Source organism: Festucalex cinctus, chromosome 2, assembly GCF_051991245.1.
Source record: "Festucalex cinctus isolate MCC-2025b chromosome 2, RoL_Fcin_1.0, whole genome shotgun sequence".
Taxonomy (NCBI): domain Eukaryota; kingdom Metazoa; phylum Chordata; class Actinopteri; order Syngnathiformes; family Syngnathidae; genus Festucalex; species Festucalex cinctus.
Window position 1 is genome coordinate 27,381,985 of NC_135412.1, and position 21,548 is coordinate 27,403,532.

Below are 21,548 nucleotides of genomic sequence, written 5' to 3' on the forward strand. Positions count from 1 at the left end.
AACCACGGTCTGCTTTTTATTTTCATCAGGAGTGCATCTAATCAAGAGTGCTTCAGCAATTAACTTTTATTCACTTTCACGCCGAACAACACAAGCTGTTTCCATGTCCTCGCTTGTTTTTAAGCTGTGCAGCTGCACACTAGTAAACGATTGTATTGTTTTTGCCTCATATATGTCTTCGTGTAACCAAACAGCCTCCACACGATGAAGGTATCTCACTCCCACTTTGTGACAGAAATGGCTGTTTTTATGCAGCAGAAAACGACGCATGTACGTCTAAATGGACACTTATGACAGATTACGTCATCACGTCAATTTCACGGTATTTCAAATTTTTATCAACTAAAAAAATACACTGGTAATATTGTAGAAGGTACGATATGGAACATATAGTACACCCCAACCACAATTCTATATGTGAAAGTATTTGAGTCCCATTTTGTTGTGTACACATGGCTGTTCACTGAGTTCCCCGCCCCCCGCTGCTGGTTTGTTTTCTGTGTTTACTCCTGTCCAAATAATTGATTTTATACACTTTAAATTGTGCACCATACACACCACTTCGCAAATCTCAAACATTTCACAGCCACGGTGGGGACGCTTTTACAATGGCAACTAGGAAATTTGATTTAAAAAAACAAACAACTCATAATTCCTCCTTGTTATCCCTCTGTTGGAGCACACTATTAGGCTGTAAAAGTGAGTTCTCGTGTGAGAATGACGACGGTGTGTGTTGTTGCCACATCAATTGAGGCTAATTGGCTGACAGCACAGCTGAGTCGGCGCGGCGCTAATATGACTGATCTGCTTTTTAAAATCTTTTCTAGAACATAATGCTGCTGGGGTGAATGTAAAGTATTCATCATTCTTCTGTAAATGCCATCAGAGGAATATTGTGGGGCAACATGTGGACTTTTGGATTGGCTAGCTGGAGCCACCCAGAGGTCATCAAGCTTCGTCGATGCAACCGGACAGAATGTTCGAGCATAATCACAACATCAGCGTCATTAAGCAAAGTTGTGAGAGTTAACTTTTCCATCAAAACTCAAAAGCTTTGTAATTCACTATTTTTTCAAATTTTGGTGTTATCAACTCTGCCCTGGAAGGAGTCGAAACTGTCCTGAAATAATACCAATCAATCTGCCACTGTGATTCAGTATGACAGAATGCTTTTGATGATGAGTAGTAGAGAATACAAGCGGTTTCTTGCGGATGTTGTTTTCCTGAGTACCTTCAGCAAGTGCCACCACTGGTGTGCCTTCCTGACTGCTGAAATGGGGCCTAGCATAACAAAGGATACAAATAATGGATTCCGATCCTCAGCTAGTGCAACACTTGAGTTTCACGGTGTCTTTGTCTGGCGTCTGAAGTCTGTGATCAGCTGGACCCACTATTACACCTGCTGTACGTGGAGAAGTCCTTCAATCTGTTTCATGTTGTCGGATTTGGTTTCCTTAATTCCTCTTTTCAGGTCAGCTCTGGCAGCGCTCTAAAGTTCTCTGTTCTCAGACTTGAAGGTGGTGTTACGAGCTCTAAGAATTGACTTCAACTGCTTGTTCATTTATGTGTTTTGATTCCCAAACACCCTGATGCATTTGTCAGACAATTAGCAAGAGAGCTATGCTAGTACTATTAGCTATTAGCATTGGGTGTAATCTTCGTCCCAGGGTGGAAAATCGTGAGCTGCATTCACATGACAGTAGAGTACATTTTGTTTTACATGCTTTACATATGGAGTAAGTTTTGTCAATGGCCTTTTCATTTTCATACTCATAAAACCGGAAATGCAAACGCTAGATTTTAACGCTAATGAATGAATGTGGTCTGTTCACGATTTTCACAATTGATCCTTGAGTCGAAGTTGTTTTGGAGCATTTACTCATTTTTGAAAATTTACACAATGAATTATGATCGGGCGGTCGCTTTACATTTTGAGGAATCTAGCAATCAATAGTGTCTTACAAGGTTTATTATAACAGTCCCACTAATGCAGCAATTGACCGTACCGTGGCACGCCTCTGCCCGCCCACATTAGCTATCCGGAGCTATCGTTAGCCTTTGGCTAAAAACAACAAGGGAGAATACCTTTGTGCAGAAGCAGACATAGTAGTTTCTGCTCATTTTCAATATTCAATATTTATTCATTTGTCATTGTGCAAATAACATGGTTATAAACAACAACGAGATATCGTTATGAGCAACAAAGACTGGCATAATATATTTTGGAGGGAATCGTCTGGTCGTGTGTGGGGTCCTCCACAAAGTTTGATCCAGCACAGACATTTTCATAATTGTTTGAGGGTTTTGCCCCAGCAAAACACACGCGTCGTCGCAGACATGATGTTTTCCGTCTTGATTGGTTTACTAGGTTATGCGGGCGTGGTTTACAGTCAATTAGCCTGCAAGCTGTGTAGCACTGTTAGCAATCTGCAAATCCAGCCTTTTGTTTTTTTTTTATTTTTTTATTTTATTTTTTTTTTTTAAATACAACAGTCTCAAACTTACAGTGGTAGCTAGTTTCCCTCTATGAGCGGAGGCATCTTGTCTATTCTGTGGGTTATTATGGACCAAGCATTTGTGACAGACATACAATACTCCAGAGGGGCGGTTTATGTGAATCCCTCCTTCGCCTGGCTTCTTCTTTTAGCTTTTGTGCACTCTGAACTTTCTCCTCAAAGCTTCTATGTTCTACCCAAAGGTTTTCTCTCTCTTCTTTTTACAAAGAAATGTAGCCACCGGTAATGATATTCATAGAAATATTTGGAACACTTTCATATAGTGACAACAAGCTTACTCAATTGTTTTGTGGCGGAAATGGAAATTCAATGTTATAAAGCTGAACACACGAAGGGTATATGATTGTAAGGGAGCATTTTTGTAGGAATTAAAAACTCAGGATTCCATTGATTTCCAGTCATTTATAAATGAAGATAAACAAATGTTGGCTGTTAGCTTAAGGACAGCGATGTGTTCCCAGGACACTCTCCGTTCTTTATTGCAAACAACACACAGGATGACTTTTCCTTGTTATTGTGATGCTTAATGCTACAAAATGTAACATTTCTCTGCAGTCTTGGCTGATCAGCGTGATAGACAGTAATGAAATGAACCACATCCCGGCAAAGCGTCCAAGGGAGCAAAGGAACTGAACTCATTATAGACAAACTAATAAAAGTCTCAAACATAATACCACCATTACAACTGAGTGTGCTACTTAAATGACTGCAAACATCAGGTTTGTGTCCCACACTCTCATTCACTATGAAGCTCGTACGTCTTTCTCTCCTCATGCGTCACACCTAAGATCCTCAAAGTCTTTACGTTGTATCACTCAGAGTGAGCTTTGTGACCGGGTCTATGGGTACAGTGCAATAAAGGTAGGCTCACACTGAACTGCCACTTATGCAATTGGGTGTCAGCCCATTTAGGTGAGCCATCACTTCATTACACAATGCTATGTTCTGTTCATTTCTATTGGGGAAGGTAGCTGTTATCACTAAAAACTAGAGAGTGGCAGAACTCTGGATTAGTTCTGTTTGCCCAGTTTACTTCTATTGTGCAAGAACAGTGATTATTACTAATAACTGGAAAGGCGAGCAATGAAATTAATTCTATGACGGTAACATTGTGAGCGACACATGTAAGACTAAGCGTGCCATGGACCCTTTGTTTTTACGCTGGTCTACTTACAATGAATCTCTATTTTGCAGTGTGACGGTTAAGAGCTTTTAAAAGGATCTCATGTTTATTCTAATCAAAATTTATGTCATGACTACGGGAACTTTAGTCCGCCCATTAAGCCATTCATCCATTTTCGATATTGCTTGTCCGTATTTAGGGTCACGAATGAGCAGTGAAGCCTATTCGAGCTGACTATGTGTGAGAGGTGGTGTACACTTTGGACTCATTGCTTGTGTAGCGATCACATCATATTAGGTGAGTCAATTACTGAATCAGTTAGTCTTTAATAACTGACCAACACCATAAAGACTTTTTACGGCATGAATGACAGCGGCGGCCGATTTAGCACATGCTAAGTTGCTAAGGTACCTAAATAAAACTGCCAAGACTTGCGTGAAACTTTTAACTTTGATGGCATTTTGACCACACATAATGTCAGATCAATTCATCAGCCGCCCACAATCAAAGCGTATAAATTTGTAATTTCACAAGCAATCCTCAGATGAGCAATTCCCATATGTATGTATGTGTGTGTGTGTGTGTGTGTATATATATATATATATATATATATATATATATATATATATATATATATATATATATATATATATATATATATACATATATATATATATATATATATATATATATATATATATATATATATATATATATATATATATATATAAGTTCTACTTTTAATAATTCTACAAGTTGTCAGCTCAACTTAAGTTTACCCTGAGTAGTAGAGTTTTCACTTTAAGTAAGCAGTCATTTAGTACTACATTATACAGACATTGCTCAAAGTGCAGTGAATTTATTTGAGTGTTGTATATGTATACCAGTTAAGTGATATGAATATCAGAAATTCAAAATCAAACATAAAATCATGACAAATAAGGCAAAGGATTGGACAAAACTCGGCTATGGTATTAATGCTACACCGCGTTGTATTGCTTCAAGAAGTGATCCCGTGGCTGGTAACGAATAAAAGGTGCAGCACAGAATGGAGAAACAGCAGGTGCCTCCATGGATTTGTCTGACTGTCCTGACATTTGGACGATCGTGCAGAAGCAAAAGGGCAAACACAATTGTTCCTTCACTGTAGCACCACAGAAGAGATTACGTTGATGAGCTAACATTGAAGAACAGAGGTAAAAGAAGACCACGTTCACCAAGACGTCTACTTCAGTCTCGCGCTTGTCACGATGCATTTTCTTCACCGTTCACTGATCACGTGTTTAAGTGCAGCGAGACCGATTGACTTGACTTCTTTCTGGCCAGTGTCACTTGTTTGGTTTCACTGTTGGAGACACAGCGACACACTGTGGTCGCTTTCTGCAGGTACCATCACTTTAAAAAGAATGGAAAACAATTCTTGGACTAAACTAAGCACTATTACTCTAACTGAGAGGTGTTGAGAAGCATTTTAAAAGTTAAAGAAGGAAACCTGCCATTTAAGGATTTTTTTCACTTTCAAACTTACAGGCCGGTTGAATCCACCTACGAACAGTTAGACTTAGACTTAGACTTGACTTTATTGATCCCTTTGGGATGGCTCCCTCTGGGAAATTTACATGTCCAGCAGCAATGAGAACAGATAATAAAATTAAAAAAAAAATTCAATCAATCAATAAATAAGGTTATTACACCAGAGATTGAATTAATAATAATAATAATTAATTTGTTATTAATTTTCCTCCTCTGGACACGACAGTCCCGTGGATTATAAATTTCTGAATGATAAAATCAATAAATAAAATGAAAACAGTGGTTGTCGGCAGGAGGATTCGAATCTGCGCGGCCGTGAGATTAATCAAAATGAAAAATAATAAAAAATAAAAAATCGTTGTCGGCAGGATTCGAACCTGCGCGGGGAGACCCCAATGGATGCCTAGTCTATTACGTTCTAGTCCATCGCCTTAACCACTCGGCCACGACAACGTTAAATAAGCGGGTGACAAAATTCCCTTTTGTAGATTATTCAAAATTCCAGTGCATACGGTACAGTACAATGCGTTTTTATATCATAAATAAAAACTTAATTGAATAATTTGTCTATACATATTTAAAGCATATGAGTTTGTGTCATGAAACGGAAGTTCTTTGTCGTCGTCGTTTGCCGTTAGTGACTTCGAGTTAACCACTGAGTTATATTCATGTTATAGAATACTGTATATAGATTACAATATGTTTTTATATTATAAATAAAAACTCAATTGAATTATTTGTGTATACATATTTATAACATGCGTTTCTGTCATGAGCCGGAAGTTCTTTGTAGACGACGTCCTTTTTTTTTCGTCGTCAGTTTCCGTGAGACTCGTGAGTTACTTCGAGTTAAGCACTGAGTTAACATTTTGAACTTCATTCATGTGGTGAGTCGTCTGTCGTGGCCTACTGCTTTCTATTTTGTAGCATATTATATTTATATTTGAAGCATATACTTGGGGAAAGAAGGCGAATGTTGTGGAAAAGGCGCATTGAAGCGACCTACATAAGAGCAAGCGTGCTTACCTAGGCGAGCTAATGCTAACTAGCTGGTCAAGAAACGTCCGTCTGCGCTTACTTGGCTGTCAACAACTGGATTGAACGACCGACGTAACCGTCTTGGTGTTTGCGTTACGATGTGTACTTTAAACGCGCAGTCACTGCAACACGTTATTTTGTTCTAAACAACAGGCGTGCTAAGTTTATCCTCACCACAGCCAAAGTTGCTAAGTTTGTACCGCAACTCCTCGTCATAGTTTGTAGACCTGCGTTTTCGAGGAGAAACGTGATCAACATAACCTGGCAAGAGCCAGATGGCGAATCGTAATATTCTAGTATTCTCCGGAGTTTGTGAAATAACAAATACCGCGAGAATTTATCACGCGAGAGCAAGGTTCGAATCAACATGTTCCAAATTAAAAGAAAAAGGAGGTGAAGCTACTTTTTTTTTTTAACACTTGAAATGGGGAATATTATGAAAAAAACACTTTGATGTGTCGCATACCATGAGTTGTGTCTGAAGCGGTTGGATAGACGAATCGACGTTCATGGCGTGAAGTCGACTGATGATTTTATTTTTGAATAACTGGCCCAAGGATTTTACAACAGTCTGTTAATGATTTGTTTGGGTTTCAGAGCGTCCAGGCAAGTCAGCATAGCGCGCGATGGCCGGCCCGGAGCTCCTGCTGGATTCGAGCATCCGCTTGTGGGTGGTGCTGCCCATCGTCTTCATCACCTTCCTGGTGGGCGTCATCCGCCATTACGTCACTCAGCTGCTGCACAGCGACAAGAAGGTGGACCTGGAGCAGCTTTCCGACAGGTCGGATAAGATGCTGATATTTTCTCGCTGCACTACGAGCAACCTTTTGAGTTCACTTTGTTCTGTCACTAAGCTCGAAATGTAATGTGAGAAAGTATGTTTGTGTGTTTTCCTTCAGTCAGGTGCTCCTACGCAGTCGCATCCTCAGAGAGAATGGCAAATATATCCCCAGACAGGTGAAGGTTCTCAAATAAATGCTCGAGCGGCTTTATGGGAAATTAAGTGTGCATGTGTGTGTGTAGTCGTTCACAATGAGGAAGCACTACTTCAACAATGCGGAAACAGGCTTCTTCAAGAACGTCAAGAGGAAGGTGGTGCCCAAAAACCCCATGACAGGTTTTCCTCCATTTCTCATAGAAAAAGCAAATGACAATCATTCTAAACAAGATCTTTTTTCACCACTCGTGTCACGATACGAACACTTTTCTCATGCGTGTTGCAGACACGAGCATGTTGACAGACATGATGAAAGGAAACCTGACCAACGTGCTGCCCATGATCATGATCGGCGGCTGGATCAACTGGGCCTTCTCCGGATTCGTCATAAGTCAGCGCCACCGCTACGTGCGTTCCCTCCGTGTCGAACAAACCACCCAAGCCAACACTTTTCCTCCATCTAGCCAAGGTTCCGTTCCCGCTGACGCTGAGGTTCAAGCCCATGTTGCAGCGCGGCATTGACCTGCTCACGCTGGATGCTTCCTGGTTCGTATGGCAATCGCTAATGAATCAAAGCAGAAAGTTGAAGATGAAGTCAGTTTTGAAGAACTTGCTCCACAAAGAAAAGATAATTCGAGCCTTGCAGTGCTCTCAAGATATTGGATGAATGAAGTATAACCTATCCAGGTAAACGTAATCGCACCCAAATTCATGTTTTTGTGACATGCAGGGTGAGCTCTGCGTCCTGGTACTTCCTCAACGTGTTTGGCCTGAGGAGCATGTACAGCCTCATCCTGGGACAAGACAACGGTTCGTCTCCACACACGCACCAGTAAAACACACCCGGCATATTTCAACTTTCAACACCTTCGTTCCTCACAGCTGCCGATCAGTCGCGCGTCATGCAGGACCAGATGACCGGCGCCGCCATGGCCATGCCCCCAGACCCTAACAAGGCTTTTAAAGTGATGTTTTGTTTTTTTAATTGGGGGTGCATTCTCCTGGCTGTTTTGCTCATCTGTCGACTGGTTACTTGCAGAGTGAGTGGGAGGCGCTGGAGATTGTGGAGCACAAGTGGGCGCTGGAAAACGTGGAGGACGAGCTCATGGCACGAGAGCTCAACTTCGCAGGCATCTTCAGCCAGGACATCAAGTCCGCTGTGTTCTAGGAGTAGGCGCTAGAACAGGGCTGGGCAAATTGTCCGCTTGGGCTGAGAGGACAGTTTTCATGTCCTATTGGTTGCAAGTGGTCAGCCGTTTTCCTCAATTAACAAATTATTGTCAAATAACTTAGTGAGGAAAAAAAGTTATTCTATTTAATTTATTGTAAATGTTAAATGAATTTTAGTTAATTACATTATGAATAAAATTATTAAATGGTCTAAATTTTGCTTAAAATGTTCATTTTTATCACCAGTTTTATGAAATGATTATTAAATCAACATGAGAAAAAATGTGGTAAACATATACAGCTAGCGTACGTTATGAAAATCAAATTTGGCCCTCGAGCCCAAAAGTTTGCCCAGCCACGTTCTTGAAGCTTTTTACCTCACAGATGATCCAACTTTTTCCTGTTTTTAAAATCCTTAATTTATAAATAAAGGTTTTCAGTTTTACCACATGACTCTTTGGTCCTTGAAAGTAGACAAGATGGCAGCGGTGACATAGGTGTCCTTTTTATTTCAAAAGTCTTATAAAATCTTCGCATATTTGACAAAAACAGGAAGACCAGAGAAAGCCCCACCAGTTTCCATAAAAAGCTCTGTTAGAAAAATACTGTACAGCATCACCGCTGTCAAAACATTTGGGAGGGGGATGAAGCGTCTCCACGCCCCTGCTAGGTCACGTGACGCCCAATAAATAGCACAAGCAAAATATACAACAACAAAAAAAGCCGAAGTCAACAAGTAGGAATGTGACAAAGGAAAAATTGAGAGATACAAATCAATCGTGATGACAGTATTGCCCTCGAAGCGTGTCGAGCATCAAATTTGGTTAAGACTTTGAACTCAAACAAATTCCATCATCCAGTCAAATTGTCTGAACCACTTATCCTCACCATCCAAACAAATTTTCATCATCCAATTGAATTCATAGATTTTTCTTGGTCCTATCAAGTACTCTTCATTCATCCAATCATATAGTGTCTGTATGTAATTCATAGATTTATTTATTTTTTTCGTTGATCAAATTAAGTGTCTGCATTCATAGATTTCTACCATCTGATAAAATTACCCTCACTGAACAAATGGATTGTGGCCATTTTTTACCACATTGTGAGGTGTGCAACTGTCGCTGTAAATTAAAAATAAAGGAAAATGTACCCACTAAACCCAACTCTGTCATTCAGTCCGTCTCCATGGTGACCTCGGCAAAGGTTGAGGCGTACGGCGGCGTGACCTCGGCGACGTCCTCCGCCTCGGGGGGCTGTGTGGATGAAGCCGTGCTTGTGGCGGACGGCGTGCTTGTGGCCGAGCATGGCGAAGGTGCGGGCATGCTTGGTTCCCTCATCTTGTCTTGGCGATGGTAGAAGAGCACATAGGCGGCGTTGCTCTGCCACACATCACAAACCATGATGGACATTTTTCAAGTCTTGAGTGCAAGCCATCATTTTCAGTGGCTTCTCATATTTTAGTCCTCTAATATGAATTAAAAAAATATATGTATGAATTTAATTTTTTTTTAATCTCAAGTATAATAAAACGTTTTATTTTTTAAGTATAATAAAATGTTCAAATTGGGACTTAAATCTTAACATGTTCCCCAAAAACGCAACTTTTTTTTTTAAACATCATTTTACCCTTCCTAATAGGGATGTAACAATAAGGGCAATATTGTGATATTAAAACTGCCACGATATCGTCGTCGTCATGTTCACAATATTTAATGGGAACACATGTTAAAAGAGTCAGGTTGATTTCCATTTGTGCATTTCTAGCACCCTCTGGTGGCTAGTTTATTAGTGCAATTTAAGTTTCATTAGAGATGTTTTGGCCTTCTATGTTTAAAATATGTGCTAATTGTCAGATGAAGGCGAACCTAATATGCCTGTGAAGCAAATCAATATGTGGAGGAACTCAACGTGTGCGTGCATTAACAAGTAAGTGCCTTAATATTGTTAATAGAGATTGTAGGTCATTATGTACAAAAGCACAATATTGTGCTTTTTTGGTATAAGCTTTTTTTTTTTTTTTTTTTTTTAAACAATGTTGTGACCTTTTTTTAAATATCGCCAACCACCCCCCCCAACAATATTGTGATAATATAGTGATAATTATCGTATCGTGACCTTCATATCGTGATAATATCATATCGTGATGTTTTGATATCGTTACATCCCTACTTCCTAATACTATGAATTTATTTGAAACTCCAATCATAATCTTCACGATTGCTCACCATGATCTGCTCCTCTCTGGCGTACGCCACTTTGCTGTCGTCAAAGTAGTACCACTGACCGTTGTCCTTGTTACGTGCGTAGCTGGTGTCTGCACACGTGCAAATACAAACAAAATCGACGGAGACACTTTTAGTCGGGAGGTTTAACAGCGTCGTAAGTGGGGGAAAAAAAAACAAACAAAAACCGTCGTACAGTGTCCGTCTCGGAGTCCTCCGTCGTGGTTGGAGACGGCGATGAGGTCATAGCGGCTGGGAGGCTCCCCATCGGACAGCGTCTTCCTCAGGAGACAACCGGTGAAGTCCAGATTCCTGCAACACATGAGCTGGTCACCTTGCCAAACTTTGTTTGACTGCTCCATTTTCACAAATACAAGCGCTACGAGCTCCTTGTATTCGACTTTGTGTGTGTGAGTGTACCTGTGGGGAAACTCCACAATGATGTCCAGCTTCTCCCTGCTGAACTTTGTGTAAGAGAACCTCTTGAGGTGGATGATGAGGACCTCTGGCAGAGACCACAGATCTAGTTTCTTGGTGGCCAGCTGGTGCTTCTTACACACGGGACAGTACCTGTGACACACACGTTGGAATAGGTAGGTAGGTGTGTGTGTGTGTGTTTATGTGGGCGCGTGTGCCTACCACGGGTTCTCCTCCTCCAGTGTTTCGACAGTGGTGAAGAGCTGGATGCACTCTTGCAGCGGTATGGTGGTCTGCTGCAGAGGAACGTCCATGCTGCTGTGTTTGACGTATCTCTGCAGCACAACCAAAGGAAACCGTGGGGCAGCCAATCAGAAGGGAGAACAGAGAAAGGAGGGCAAGCAGTCGCTTGAGCTAGCCGGTGAGTTCGAAAAACGGGAGTTTGACATCAGTTACATTGGATCACTTCCATATCTATATATAGTGAACAGTGAGCCAATTATTAAAAATAACAATAATAATAATAATCCGCCATCTCCTCTCTTAGCATTAGGCAAATGAAAAGTTCTGATGATGATTGTGATGTATCATCAACTAACTCTTGTCCTGCCTGCATGACAAAATGGTGTATTAGTACGAGACCAAAAAGCTGCATTTTTTTCTTTTAGGAGGAAAAGGATTCTCGAATTAGGAATATAAAGCTGTATTTTTTTTCAATTCATTTGTTGAAGTATGTCTTTCTTGCCTTGTTAAATTGAGTATAATATAATAAATCCACTAACCTGGAGACCTGACAAAATGTCTTGGTGAACAAAACGTTTGAGTATTTACATGAACAAACCATTACAACTTTTCGCACCACCATTTTTTTTTCGAAACAAAATTCAAATGTGTTATATTCAGGGGTCCATGGATCTCATTTGGAAACCCTGCTTCAAATGAAGAATGGGTATTTTAAAATACATTTATATAATTATGGATTTTGATGCTAGCGAATTAACAACCTCTATTTTTTATTTTATTTATCTATCTATCTATCTATCTATCTATCTGTTTTTAAAAAATCTGTTACATGACAGGTAAAAATGATGCACTGTTGAATATTCTTTTTTTTTAAATCATAAAAAAGCATGTTAAAATATTTGCATGTTATAATATTAGCAACTTGCATTTTTTAGAATCAGGCGATTACAATTTGTCATTGTAATTAATCGCATGACTAATCGTAAACTCCTGATTAATTGCAAATTATATACATCTTCTCTAAATGTACAATAAAACATTTTTTCTAAGTTTTCATACTCGTTAACATAAAATCAGGGGAAAAAAATGTTAAAAATATGGCTGCATCTTGTAATCATTGATACAGTAATTTCATAATAATTCATAGAATTTAGTTAAAATTAAAAAGATGTAGTGTACTGTAAGAAATAAGTGTGATATTGATGTACTGGTCATTTTTCTGCCACTAGATGGCATAATTGCATTTGTAAGACATTGGTGACAGTTCAGTGCAATATTCTTTTCACATAAAGCGCTGTCTGATCTTTGACATTAAGTAACATGTGAAATTCTGCACATTTTAAAACTGTAAAATACAACTTGACTGCAGTCTGCACTGCTAATATAGGTGTTATTATTCAATTTATTACTGCTAAAGTTTGACGTGGGCGTGTCTGCAGCATTGCGTCTGAAATTCCCCCAGTACAGGTTTTCCAAGTGAGTGGCGGTCATTAATCACGCATATATTAAAAGAATACAATTAAAATAAAAAACAAATGGTGGCGTTAAAGGAACTTTAAATTAACTCAGTAATGTTTAGGACATATTTTGCAAATTATAGTTTCGGGTTTGCCCAAATCAGGTCCTCAAGCGCCCCTATCCAGCCTGTTTTCGATGTCTCCCTCCTTCAACACGCCTGAATCAAATGATCAGCTCATCAGCAAGCTATACAGATGCCTGAGCACAATAAGATTATTTGATTTAATTAACATTCAGAGCTATAACAAATAATACAATGTGATATTTCCTTTTAGAAATTTTGGTCCAAACATTTACATAAACATGATCTGTAATATTCACTTCCAAACAACAATTAAATTATTTTACATTGTGAATTTGACCCAACAATAATGTCAACGATCACAAACTGACCTCCGCCTCGTTTTCGTTGTAGAATCTCTTCTTGGTTTCGGCATCCCAGTCCAGAGCCACGTATGGCTGTGCTGCTTACACATCAACCCATATCACATCAAACACACTCTGTGTATGACTGAGACATTTTGTGTGAGAGAGAAAGAGTGTGATTTTGCAAGCGTGTGCACGTGTGCACTCACAACTGACGGTCATGTCGGGTCCCTTTTCCCTCTCAAGGCCGTTGCAGTTGACCGCATGGATGTTAAACAGATGTTTCTTCTTCCTGCGACACTTCCTCGTCGCTCGTTCAGTGACTGGCGGGCTAGGCGAACACGCCTCCTCCTGCTGGCCGTCGTCTTCCGCACCGGCGTCACTTTGCGCCGGCGCCGCCGCCGCCTCATTCTGCGCCTCCTCGTTCTCCCCCTCGTCCACTTCAGCTCGGCTCTCCTCGCCGCGGGCGTGGATGTGGCCGTCGCTCGGGCCGGCGTCGCCGCTGCAGGAGGGCTTGCTGGCGCCGGTGCACGCGTTGTGGACGTCGCCCTCCTCCGGAGGGGGGGGCCGCGCGTGGCCCTCGGCGGGAGCGGCGGGGTCGTGGTGGCGCCCGTTCGCTGGCCCGTCGGCGCAACACGCCTCCGACTGCGAGGCTCCCGCCCGCTCCATGGCATCCTGATCGTCATCTGAGTGGCCAGTTGGACAGACAGGAAATGATGTCACAGATGAAGTACTACAAAGCAGTTCTGAGGTCAGTTTCTAACCGTCACTGATGCCGTTGGTCTGACTTTTATACAGCTCCTCTTCGTCGTCGTCTTCTTCCAGTTCCTCAGAGGAGTTGGGCACTCGCACGTAGCGTCTGCGTGCAAACACAGCAAGAATTACACGCAAGGTGGTGAAGTTAAAGGTCCCATATTATTCAACTTTTCCACACACTAAAATAGTTGTCAAATGTGTAAAAGACATGTCTGTGACATCCATTTGTCAAAATTGATCTAGGAGGTAATATTTTTGCTGTCCCTAAATCAGCCAAAAACCGGCCTTTTTTTAGGGGCGTGTCACGTTTATGTAAATACTCCTCTCTCGAAGGGGCTGTGATTTCAACTCCGCAAGCCATGTGCTAATGTTGAAGAATGGAAACGACTTGCCATGCCGAACAAAAGCTGTGTGGTACAACCGTACCAATTTGAGCCAGGCAGACGTCTAGACGTTTACACATTATAGAACTATTTTAATATGTGGAAAAGTGGCATAACGGTATACCGTGAGGAAAAAGTAGGGGAGAGAAAAAGAAAAAAAAGCCGAGTACGCCATCGAACGGACCAATCACGAGTGAGCTACGCCCCGCCATCTACGGCGTGCAAGGATTGGCGACGTGTGCATCGCAGCCGGCCACGAGCTATGCGGCACTTAAAATTCATGGCTCGCATGATCTACGCCGGTCATTAACGCGAGAGCAAACGTGGAGGCATAAATCAGGCTTAACACGAATGTCCACATTTAGACCACTGCGCGGTCGCAGTTGCCAGTCATGGCGAAATAGTCACCGCGGATTGTATCTTGGCAAAAACAATACGCGACCGCTTCAGTATTATCCAACCACCGTCTGCTTTATTACATCCGACCTCCTGTAACCAAACCACCTCCACACAACAATGTCGTTCCCACTTTAAAGGGATACTTGACTCATTGAGCCAGTTTCAGCAGTAAAAAGTCAATATTTTGTCTATAATTAACTCATTCACTCCCAGCCATTTTTACAGAAGCAATCCCGTTCGCTCCCAGCTGTTTTACTGGATCTTGACTGATTTTGCAAGGCCCACAAAATATTGTGTTCGATTGCTATAAAGGCATGGAACCTATCAAAAGAAAGATTAAAGCCTCTTCTTTCATCAGGAAAAAAAAAAAAAAGTATGTTTCTATCCGTTTCCGTTCTGCAGCAATTAGCATTAGAAGAGAGCTACGTTTCATCAGTTTTCACAAATCTATTTAAAATTGTAAGTAATTGAGCTTTTTTTCTACATGGCCGTGGTTGATCTCCTTTGCTCTGCTGCCACCTGCTGGCCGTTTGTGTAATAACTACCATTTCTGCAACCGTTCTTTGCAGTTGAGAGGCTGCATCAAAGCCTTCTGTATGCTCTAGCATAAAACAAAAAAATGTATAAATTCGTCTTTGGGACACTTAGAACATAAAAAAAAACGTATTTATACATTATTGGGAGCAAATGAATTAATGTGGTAACTTCATTATTTTTCATATACAATTAATACCTTTAAAAGGTAATTTTTCTACTTGCTTTCTACTTCTACTTGAACCATTTTCTGCAATGAAAAGTTAATATTTTCTACAGAATTAATTTGATAACCATTATTTTTCATGTAAAATTAATACCTTTAAAAGGTAATTTTTCTACTTGCTGTCGACTGAAGATGACATCGCCCGTGCTGAGGAAGTTGGTAACGAACCATGATTGGTAGTTCGACTTGTTACCTACGTACTCAGCACAGGTGATGTCATCTTCAATCGACAGCAAGTAGAAAAATTACCTTTTAAAGGTATTAATTTTACATGAAAAATAATGAAGTTATCAAATTAATTCTGGAGAAAATATTAACTTTTCATTGCTGAAAATGGTTCAATGAGTCAAGTATCCCTTTAAGAATAAAAATACACCTCTAATATGGGAGAAGGTATGATATGACACATCTCAAATTGAAAGGAAGACTAAATCAATATAAAATGTTGAACTTACACCTTTCATGTTTGCAGTCGTGTCACATAATAGTGACTGATACATTATTTTTAAACAAGTTGCAAATCCAGCTCTGAACAGGCTTTCACTAATAAAACAGTCATTAGAAATGCTGTCAGTACACCTCCTTCAAAAATAAAATGAATCCACTGTCTTCTCAAAGACTCGGACGAAGGAAGCAACTACTTTTTCCTGATTGTTGTTTCCCCATTGCTCTCCACGGAGTCGTTTGCGAGCAGCGGGAGAAAAAGAAGGGAACAACCAGCTTCTCGGATTTCAGTGGGTGGGACCAGAGGCGGTGCCACTAACCCGAGGGGGTTGGGTGGAGTGTATTTCCGTGTCTTATTGACGTCACCAAGTCACAGAAGTTTAATATGCCCGTTTGAATCACACATTTTAGAAAGGAGAAACCTAAAGAAGCCGCGGACGGATATTTTTCATACCTGGTTGATTGTAGACAGGATATTCTGCTTATTATTGATCGAAAACCTAACACTAAAGTGCATTTTCATACTAGGGGCCCTTCAATGAAGCGGATGTGTTGAGCGCTACTCACGCCAGTCTCTGCAGGAAAATCTGGTAGAGCGCCTCCTGGCTGCAGCTGCTGCGCGGCACGCTGAGCAGCAGCGGGTGTCCGAAGAGCGTGGTGCTGACAGCGCCGTACTCTCTGCAGTGCTTATGCTCCCTCAGGTAGAGCGCCAGCAGCACCTGCTGCTCGCTTTGTAAACTGCACTCGTACCTACGCCCAAACAAAACACAATTTGGCCACATGAGGCCAGAAAAGGCACACACAGGAAGTGGACAGAGAGGTCCACATACACAAAGATGTCATCTCGATCCAGGATGCAGCTCAGAAGTTCGTCTGGTGTGTAGATTTTATAAAAGCGATGTTTGAACACGTCAGCAACCACCATCTGGAACAAAACACACGCCATAGTTTGCAGCTGGCGTCTCATTTTCATTGGCATACGCAAATACAGAATGAAAAAGGGTGTGGCTCAATGGTAGAGTGGTCGTCTCCTAACCCAGAGGTTGTGGTTTCGATCCCATGCCATTGCGACCACGTCAAAGTATCCTTGAGCAAGACATTGAACTCCCAGTTGCTCTTGATGCAGGGTCATCAGAAGGTGAATGAGTAGTTTAATGTAAAGCGCATTGATGGCCTTGTAAGGTGGACAAGAGCTATATAAATGAAGTATCATTTACAAAAAAAAAAAAAAAGTCCATTAGAATCAAAACTCTCAGTGCCAAGGGCGAGTTATGCCGTTCCTACATTTTTTTTAATTGGGACGGGTTGAATTGGGGTCTGATGTACCGGCTCTTTATATTGCAAACAGTTTAATGAGTAGTAGCAAGCAAAAACGGCAACAGACGTAAGAGATTTTCGATTGATTGGCGGCACGGCGGCTGACTGGTTAGCATGTCTGCATCACAGTGCCGAGGATGTGAGATCAAGCCATTGCTTCGGCCTTGTTGGGTAGAGTTTGCATGTTCTCCCCGTGCCTGTGTGGGTTTTCTCCGGGTACTTTGGTCTCCTCCCACATTCCAAAGACATGCATGGCAGGTTAATTGACCACTTTGGATCGTCCGTAGGTGTGCTTGTGTGTGTGGATGGTTGTTCGTCTCTGTGTGCCCTGCGATTGGCTGGCAACCAGTTCAGGGTGTACATCACCTACTGCCCAAAGATGGCTGGGATACGGTTCCAGCAGCTTGCGACCCTTGTGTGGCTTAAGCGGTTTAAGATGATGGACGGATAAACAAAAAGCCATTTTTCTCCAGACTTTGGGCAAAGTAGCGAAATTTCTTAAAATGCCAATCTTTTACAGCTAATTACTTGAGAATGGAAAAAAGTAGAATCAAACTTTCTTTCTGGCAGAAGAAGTGAGTCTATTCTTTAATTTTATAAATATTCATAGAACACTATTTTGTGGGTCTAAAACTGGCACAATAGGCTTGAGATGAATGCAAAATGTGTTCTAGCCGTCTTCAAATGTTGTATGATAGAAGTCCATTACTAAGATGAGTTAACACTCACCTGTGTCTCAGGAACGCCGGCCATCTCTGAAAGAGCCGTGCAGAGGTCTGACACTTTTCCCGCCTTGGAAACCACAACTCGATACTGCGCACACACGCGTACACACAGGGGAAGCATTAACAAATACAGAAATGACTTACAACACATGTAAGATGACTTTTGACTTAAAAATAAAATGTTGCTAATGTTAAAATTCAGTCCTATATGGCAGTAATGAGCATTACATAAGTTAGGGCCAACTGCTACCAAGAGGCTTCTTCAATGGTCTATATCCCAGCCCTAAACTGAGTTTTGTGGACATTGATGGTTTTGTAATTTTTATTTCATCTTGAAACCGTTATCAAATAGTGGCCACAACTCTGAAAACGTACATCAAACGTTGCTATACTCAGCCCCTATCCACAAACAAGAATTGCAATTTAGAGTAATCTATCTGTCTATTAATTACATGTGCTTAATTTTTGGTAGAAATTTTGAGGGTCTTTGAAGGACCCATGGGAATGGCCAATGGGAAGTTAAACTGACACATTATCAAAAAATATTTGGCAGACACTGACCTGCATGGGTTTGGCGAACGGGTCGAGTGAGACGAAGAAGACCTCCATGACCCGCTCCTTGCTGACAGGAAGTGGAATGCTCAGGTAGCAGAAGGGGTCGAAAGTGACGGACACCTTGTGGCACTGGGGGCAAATGAGCGTGGACTTGAAGAGGCCGTGGAAGGTGTCGACTATTACAGAGTCGTTGCGCCGTCTGTGGTTCCGCCATGCCTCCTCGGCCACTTCCTGCTTGAGCCAACACGCACATAAGACGGATCAAAAATGGACAGTTGAAGCCACATAAATCAACTTTAACAAAAAGAATGTCTTTGATTGCCAGATAGCCTGAGCCGAGACCTAAATCTAGTTGAAAATGTGTGGAGTGACCAGCCGCACTTGAAGCATTTTTGTACGGTAAAGGAACACATTTGCGTGTCTTTGTATTTTAGTTTGTATCTATGTATAGAGGTTAATTTAGTAAGCATAGAGAAAGAGTGGTTAGCACGTTCTAGGTTAGATTCTCAACTTCAGTCTTTGTATGTAGTGTTTACATTATTATCCCTGTGTTGTTGTTAAAACAAGCATGTTACGTTAATCTGAATTGCTGTTAAGTGTGAATGTGAGTGTGCACATGAGGCTGGTGACCAGTCTAATGTGTTGGCAAATGTTTTGAGACTTTTTCTTCTCTCTAAACTGAGTTAAAGAAAATACAATAATAATTTAATCTTCTTTTATTTATTTATTTATTTATTTTTTTACACATGTTTAATATATATATATATATATATATATATAAACGACATTCAGGGTTTTTTTTCTACGAAACTATTTTAGAGAATAAAATATGGAAGCATGGAACTGCTGAGTAAACATTTTTGACAGGCAAATACGGGTATGTTTAAACATATTCACAAGTATGTTTGAACTTATTTGCAATTATAATCTAACGTAACTGTAGGCTAAATGCTAGAAACTTATCGTGTTTTCCCGTAACGCCACAGGGTATTACTGCAAAAAAAGCAGAAAGATGGCAGCGCCCCAGTCAGCTACAAGAGCAGCATGAGCTCAAGTCTACTTGAACTGAACTCAATAACTACAGACCAATCAGCATTCTTCCTGTTATCAATAAAATAATAGAAAAATGGCTAGCCACTCGGTTAGTAGATCATCTTGAATATGGCCTTACACCTCTCCATCCGATGCAGTTTGTCTTCCGTGCTCACCATTCCATTGAGTCGGCGATAACAATGTTAATAGAAAAAAACTAAAAATCTCTTAGATAAGAATTATTGTGTGGGAGCTGTTTTTCTAGACCTTAGAAAGGCCTTTGACACGGTGAATCACAAGGTACTGTTGACCAAACTATCAAAATTCAACTTCTCTCTACAAACATTAAGCTGGTTCAGATCCTATCTCACAGTTAGAAAACAGTGTGTGGTTATTAATGATGGCAGATCTACTTACCTGGACTGTCCAGTTGGAGTACCTCAGGGATTAGTGCTTGGACCTCTTTTATTTTCATTATTTATTAATGACTTGTTTGATGTCTGCCTAAATGTTAATGCCCAGCTATATGCAGATGATGCTGTCATTTTCACTCATGCAAAAAACACAACAGAAGCTGCTCAGACTCTTACAACTGCATTATCTCAGGTTTACGACTGGCTCACCAACTCGTCTATCTCTAAATGTTGAAAAGAAACGGTGTGTATGTTTTATTGTAATGCTCTTAATTGTTTTATCTTGATTTTGTATTGCTATGTGATGTGTATTTTAATTAGTGCTGTCAAACGATTAAAATTTTTAATCTGATTAATCACACTTTTTAATTTTGATTAATCACGATTAATCAGCTAAATTACTTGCGTAATATAAAATACAAAATACCGTAATATTTTGACATTAATGCATTTTATTATCTGAATGTCATTTGCAAACATTGATTAAATGCATGTACGCAATTGCATGCATGCGTGTATTGCTCAAAACATAACAGCATCATATCAATTGGGTGCAATTCATCAATTATATTGCAAAGAACATGCTAAATACTGACGAAAACTTGGTAACAGCATCATATCAACTGGGTTCAATTCAGCAATTATTAATTAATTAAATGCAAATTACTTTTGTTTTATCTAAAGTCCCGTCGTGGTGTTTTTTAAAGTGAAATTTACCACCGAGCACACCGACTGGAGTCACCCCGCTCATCTTGGAACAACAGGCGTAGGAAATGCCGTGCATTGACCTAATCACTGACCTGCGCAGCCTTCAATGTAACCATCCGCGGTTATGTTCAAAGCTCAAGTGCGGTCGAAAAAAATAGTGCGATTAATCTGCCCTTAATACGTGATTAATGCAACAATTTTCCGTGATTAATTAATCTATTAACGCTTTAACTTTGACAGCCCTAATTTTAATGTATTTATAGGGGACTACAGATGCAAATTAGCAACTGCTGCTAGAATCTGGCATATTTACAACTTGTGTTGTTCATTAATGTGCATTGTCCCTTTCAAATAAAATGAAATAAAATAAAGCACAAAAAGAAAAAGAAAAAAAAAAAGCTTTTTTTTTACCTACATTATACCAGCACATTTGATAATTAAGTATACATGTCAATAACCTGTGGCATTATGTGGGAAAAAATGCTAGGTTTTTAGCATTTCAAACTAGTGCTGTCAAAGTTAAAGCGTAAACTAATTAATCACAAATAATTATGGCATTAATCATGTATTAATGCCGATTAATCACACGTTTAATTTTGACAGCAGATGATCTTTTAGCTGACAGCGGATTTTTACGTTCAAGGTAGCACAGGATATGTTTGAGCAATAAACATAAGTACATAGATTAAAGTATTTAATAAATTTTGTGTATGACAATCAGAATATTTGTTCATGTCAAACTATTGGGTTGGGGGCATTTTTGTTCTCCATTTTAAATTCTGCAAATAATTAACCAATTAGAAAAAGAGGATGAGCATTTGCAGTGTATAATTTTTTTTTGAAGACGTCAACATTAAATGTCGAAAAAAAAATTAACACGTGCTCTTTAAATTTGGTGGGCAAAAAAATGTTTATTAAAAAAAGCATTTTTAATTAAGCGATTCACAATTTTAAGATGTGATTAATCTGA

At 40.2% G+C, this 21,548-nt stretch overlaps 2 protein-coding genes and 1 non-coding gene across 4 annotated transcripts in view; 1 reads left to right on the plus strand and 2 right to left on the minus strand.

The window, feature by feature from the left end:
* Positions 1-5,528: 5,528 nt before the first annotated feature.
* Positions 5,529-5,625, minus strand: trnas-aga (transfer RNA serine (anticodon AGA)). Its single transcript is given in 2 exon segments — positions 5,529-5,573; positions 5,589-5,625. It is a non-coding gene; the product is annotated as a tRNA-Ser (tRNA).
* Positions 5,626-5,911: 286 nt separating this feature from the next.
* On the plus strand, positions 5,912-8,762 carry LOC144014337 (ER membrane protein complex subunit 3). Its single transcript, XM_077514112.1, has 9 exons — positions 5,912-6,059; positions 6,808-6,991; positions 7,110-7,167; positions 7,234-7,327; positions 7,434-7,538; positions 7,612-7,693; positions 7,878-7,957; positions 8,030-8,112; positions 8,187-8,762. Exons 2-9 carry the CDS (start codon positions 6,837-6,839, stop codon positions 8,313-8,315), a joined length of 786 nt encoding a protein of 261 aa, XP_077370238.1. The 5' UTR covers positions 5,912-6,059; positions 6,808-6,836; the 3' UTR covers positions 8,316-8,762.
* A 39-nt stretch (positions 8,763-8,801) lies between these two features.
* The window catches only part of usp11 (ubiquitin specific peptidase 11), a 32,869-nt gene continuing 20,122 nt past the window's right edge, over positions 8,802-21,548 (minus strand). For both annotated transcript variants that reach the window (XM_077514106.1, XM_077514105.1), the window contains exons 10-21: positions 18,432-18,656; positions 17,875-17,958; positions 16,659-16,753; positions 16,396-16,578; positions 13,851-13,945; positions 13,296-13,772; positions 13,114-13,184; positions 11,182-11,294; positions 10,963-11,112; positions 10,739-10,854; positions 10,546-10,634; positions 8,802-9,699 (exon numbers count right to left, since the gene is read on the minus strand). In XM_077514106.1, coding sequence (XP_077370232.1) covers positions 9,493-9,699; positions 10,546-10,634; positions 10,739-10,854; positions 10,963-11,112; positions 11,182-11,294; positions 13,114-13,184; positions 13,296-13,772; positions 13,851-13,945; positions 16,396-16,578; positions 16,659-16,753; positions 17,875-17,958; positions 18,432-18,656 — 1,905 coding nt within the window. In that variant the 3' untranslated portion in view covers positions 8,802-9,492. The remainder of the gene's footprint in view (positions 9,700-10,545; positions 10,635-10,738; positions 10,855-10,962; positions 11,113-11,181; positions 11,295-13,113; positions 13,185-13,295; positions 13,773-13,850; positions 13,946-16,395; positions 16,579-16,658; positions 16,754-17,874; positions 17,959-18,431; positions 18,657-21,548) is intronic.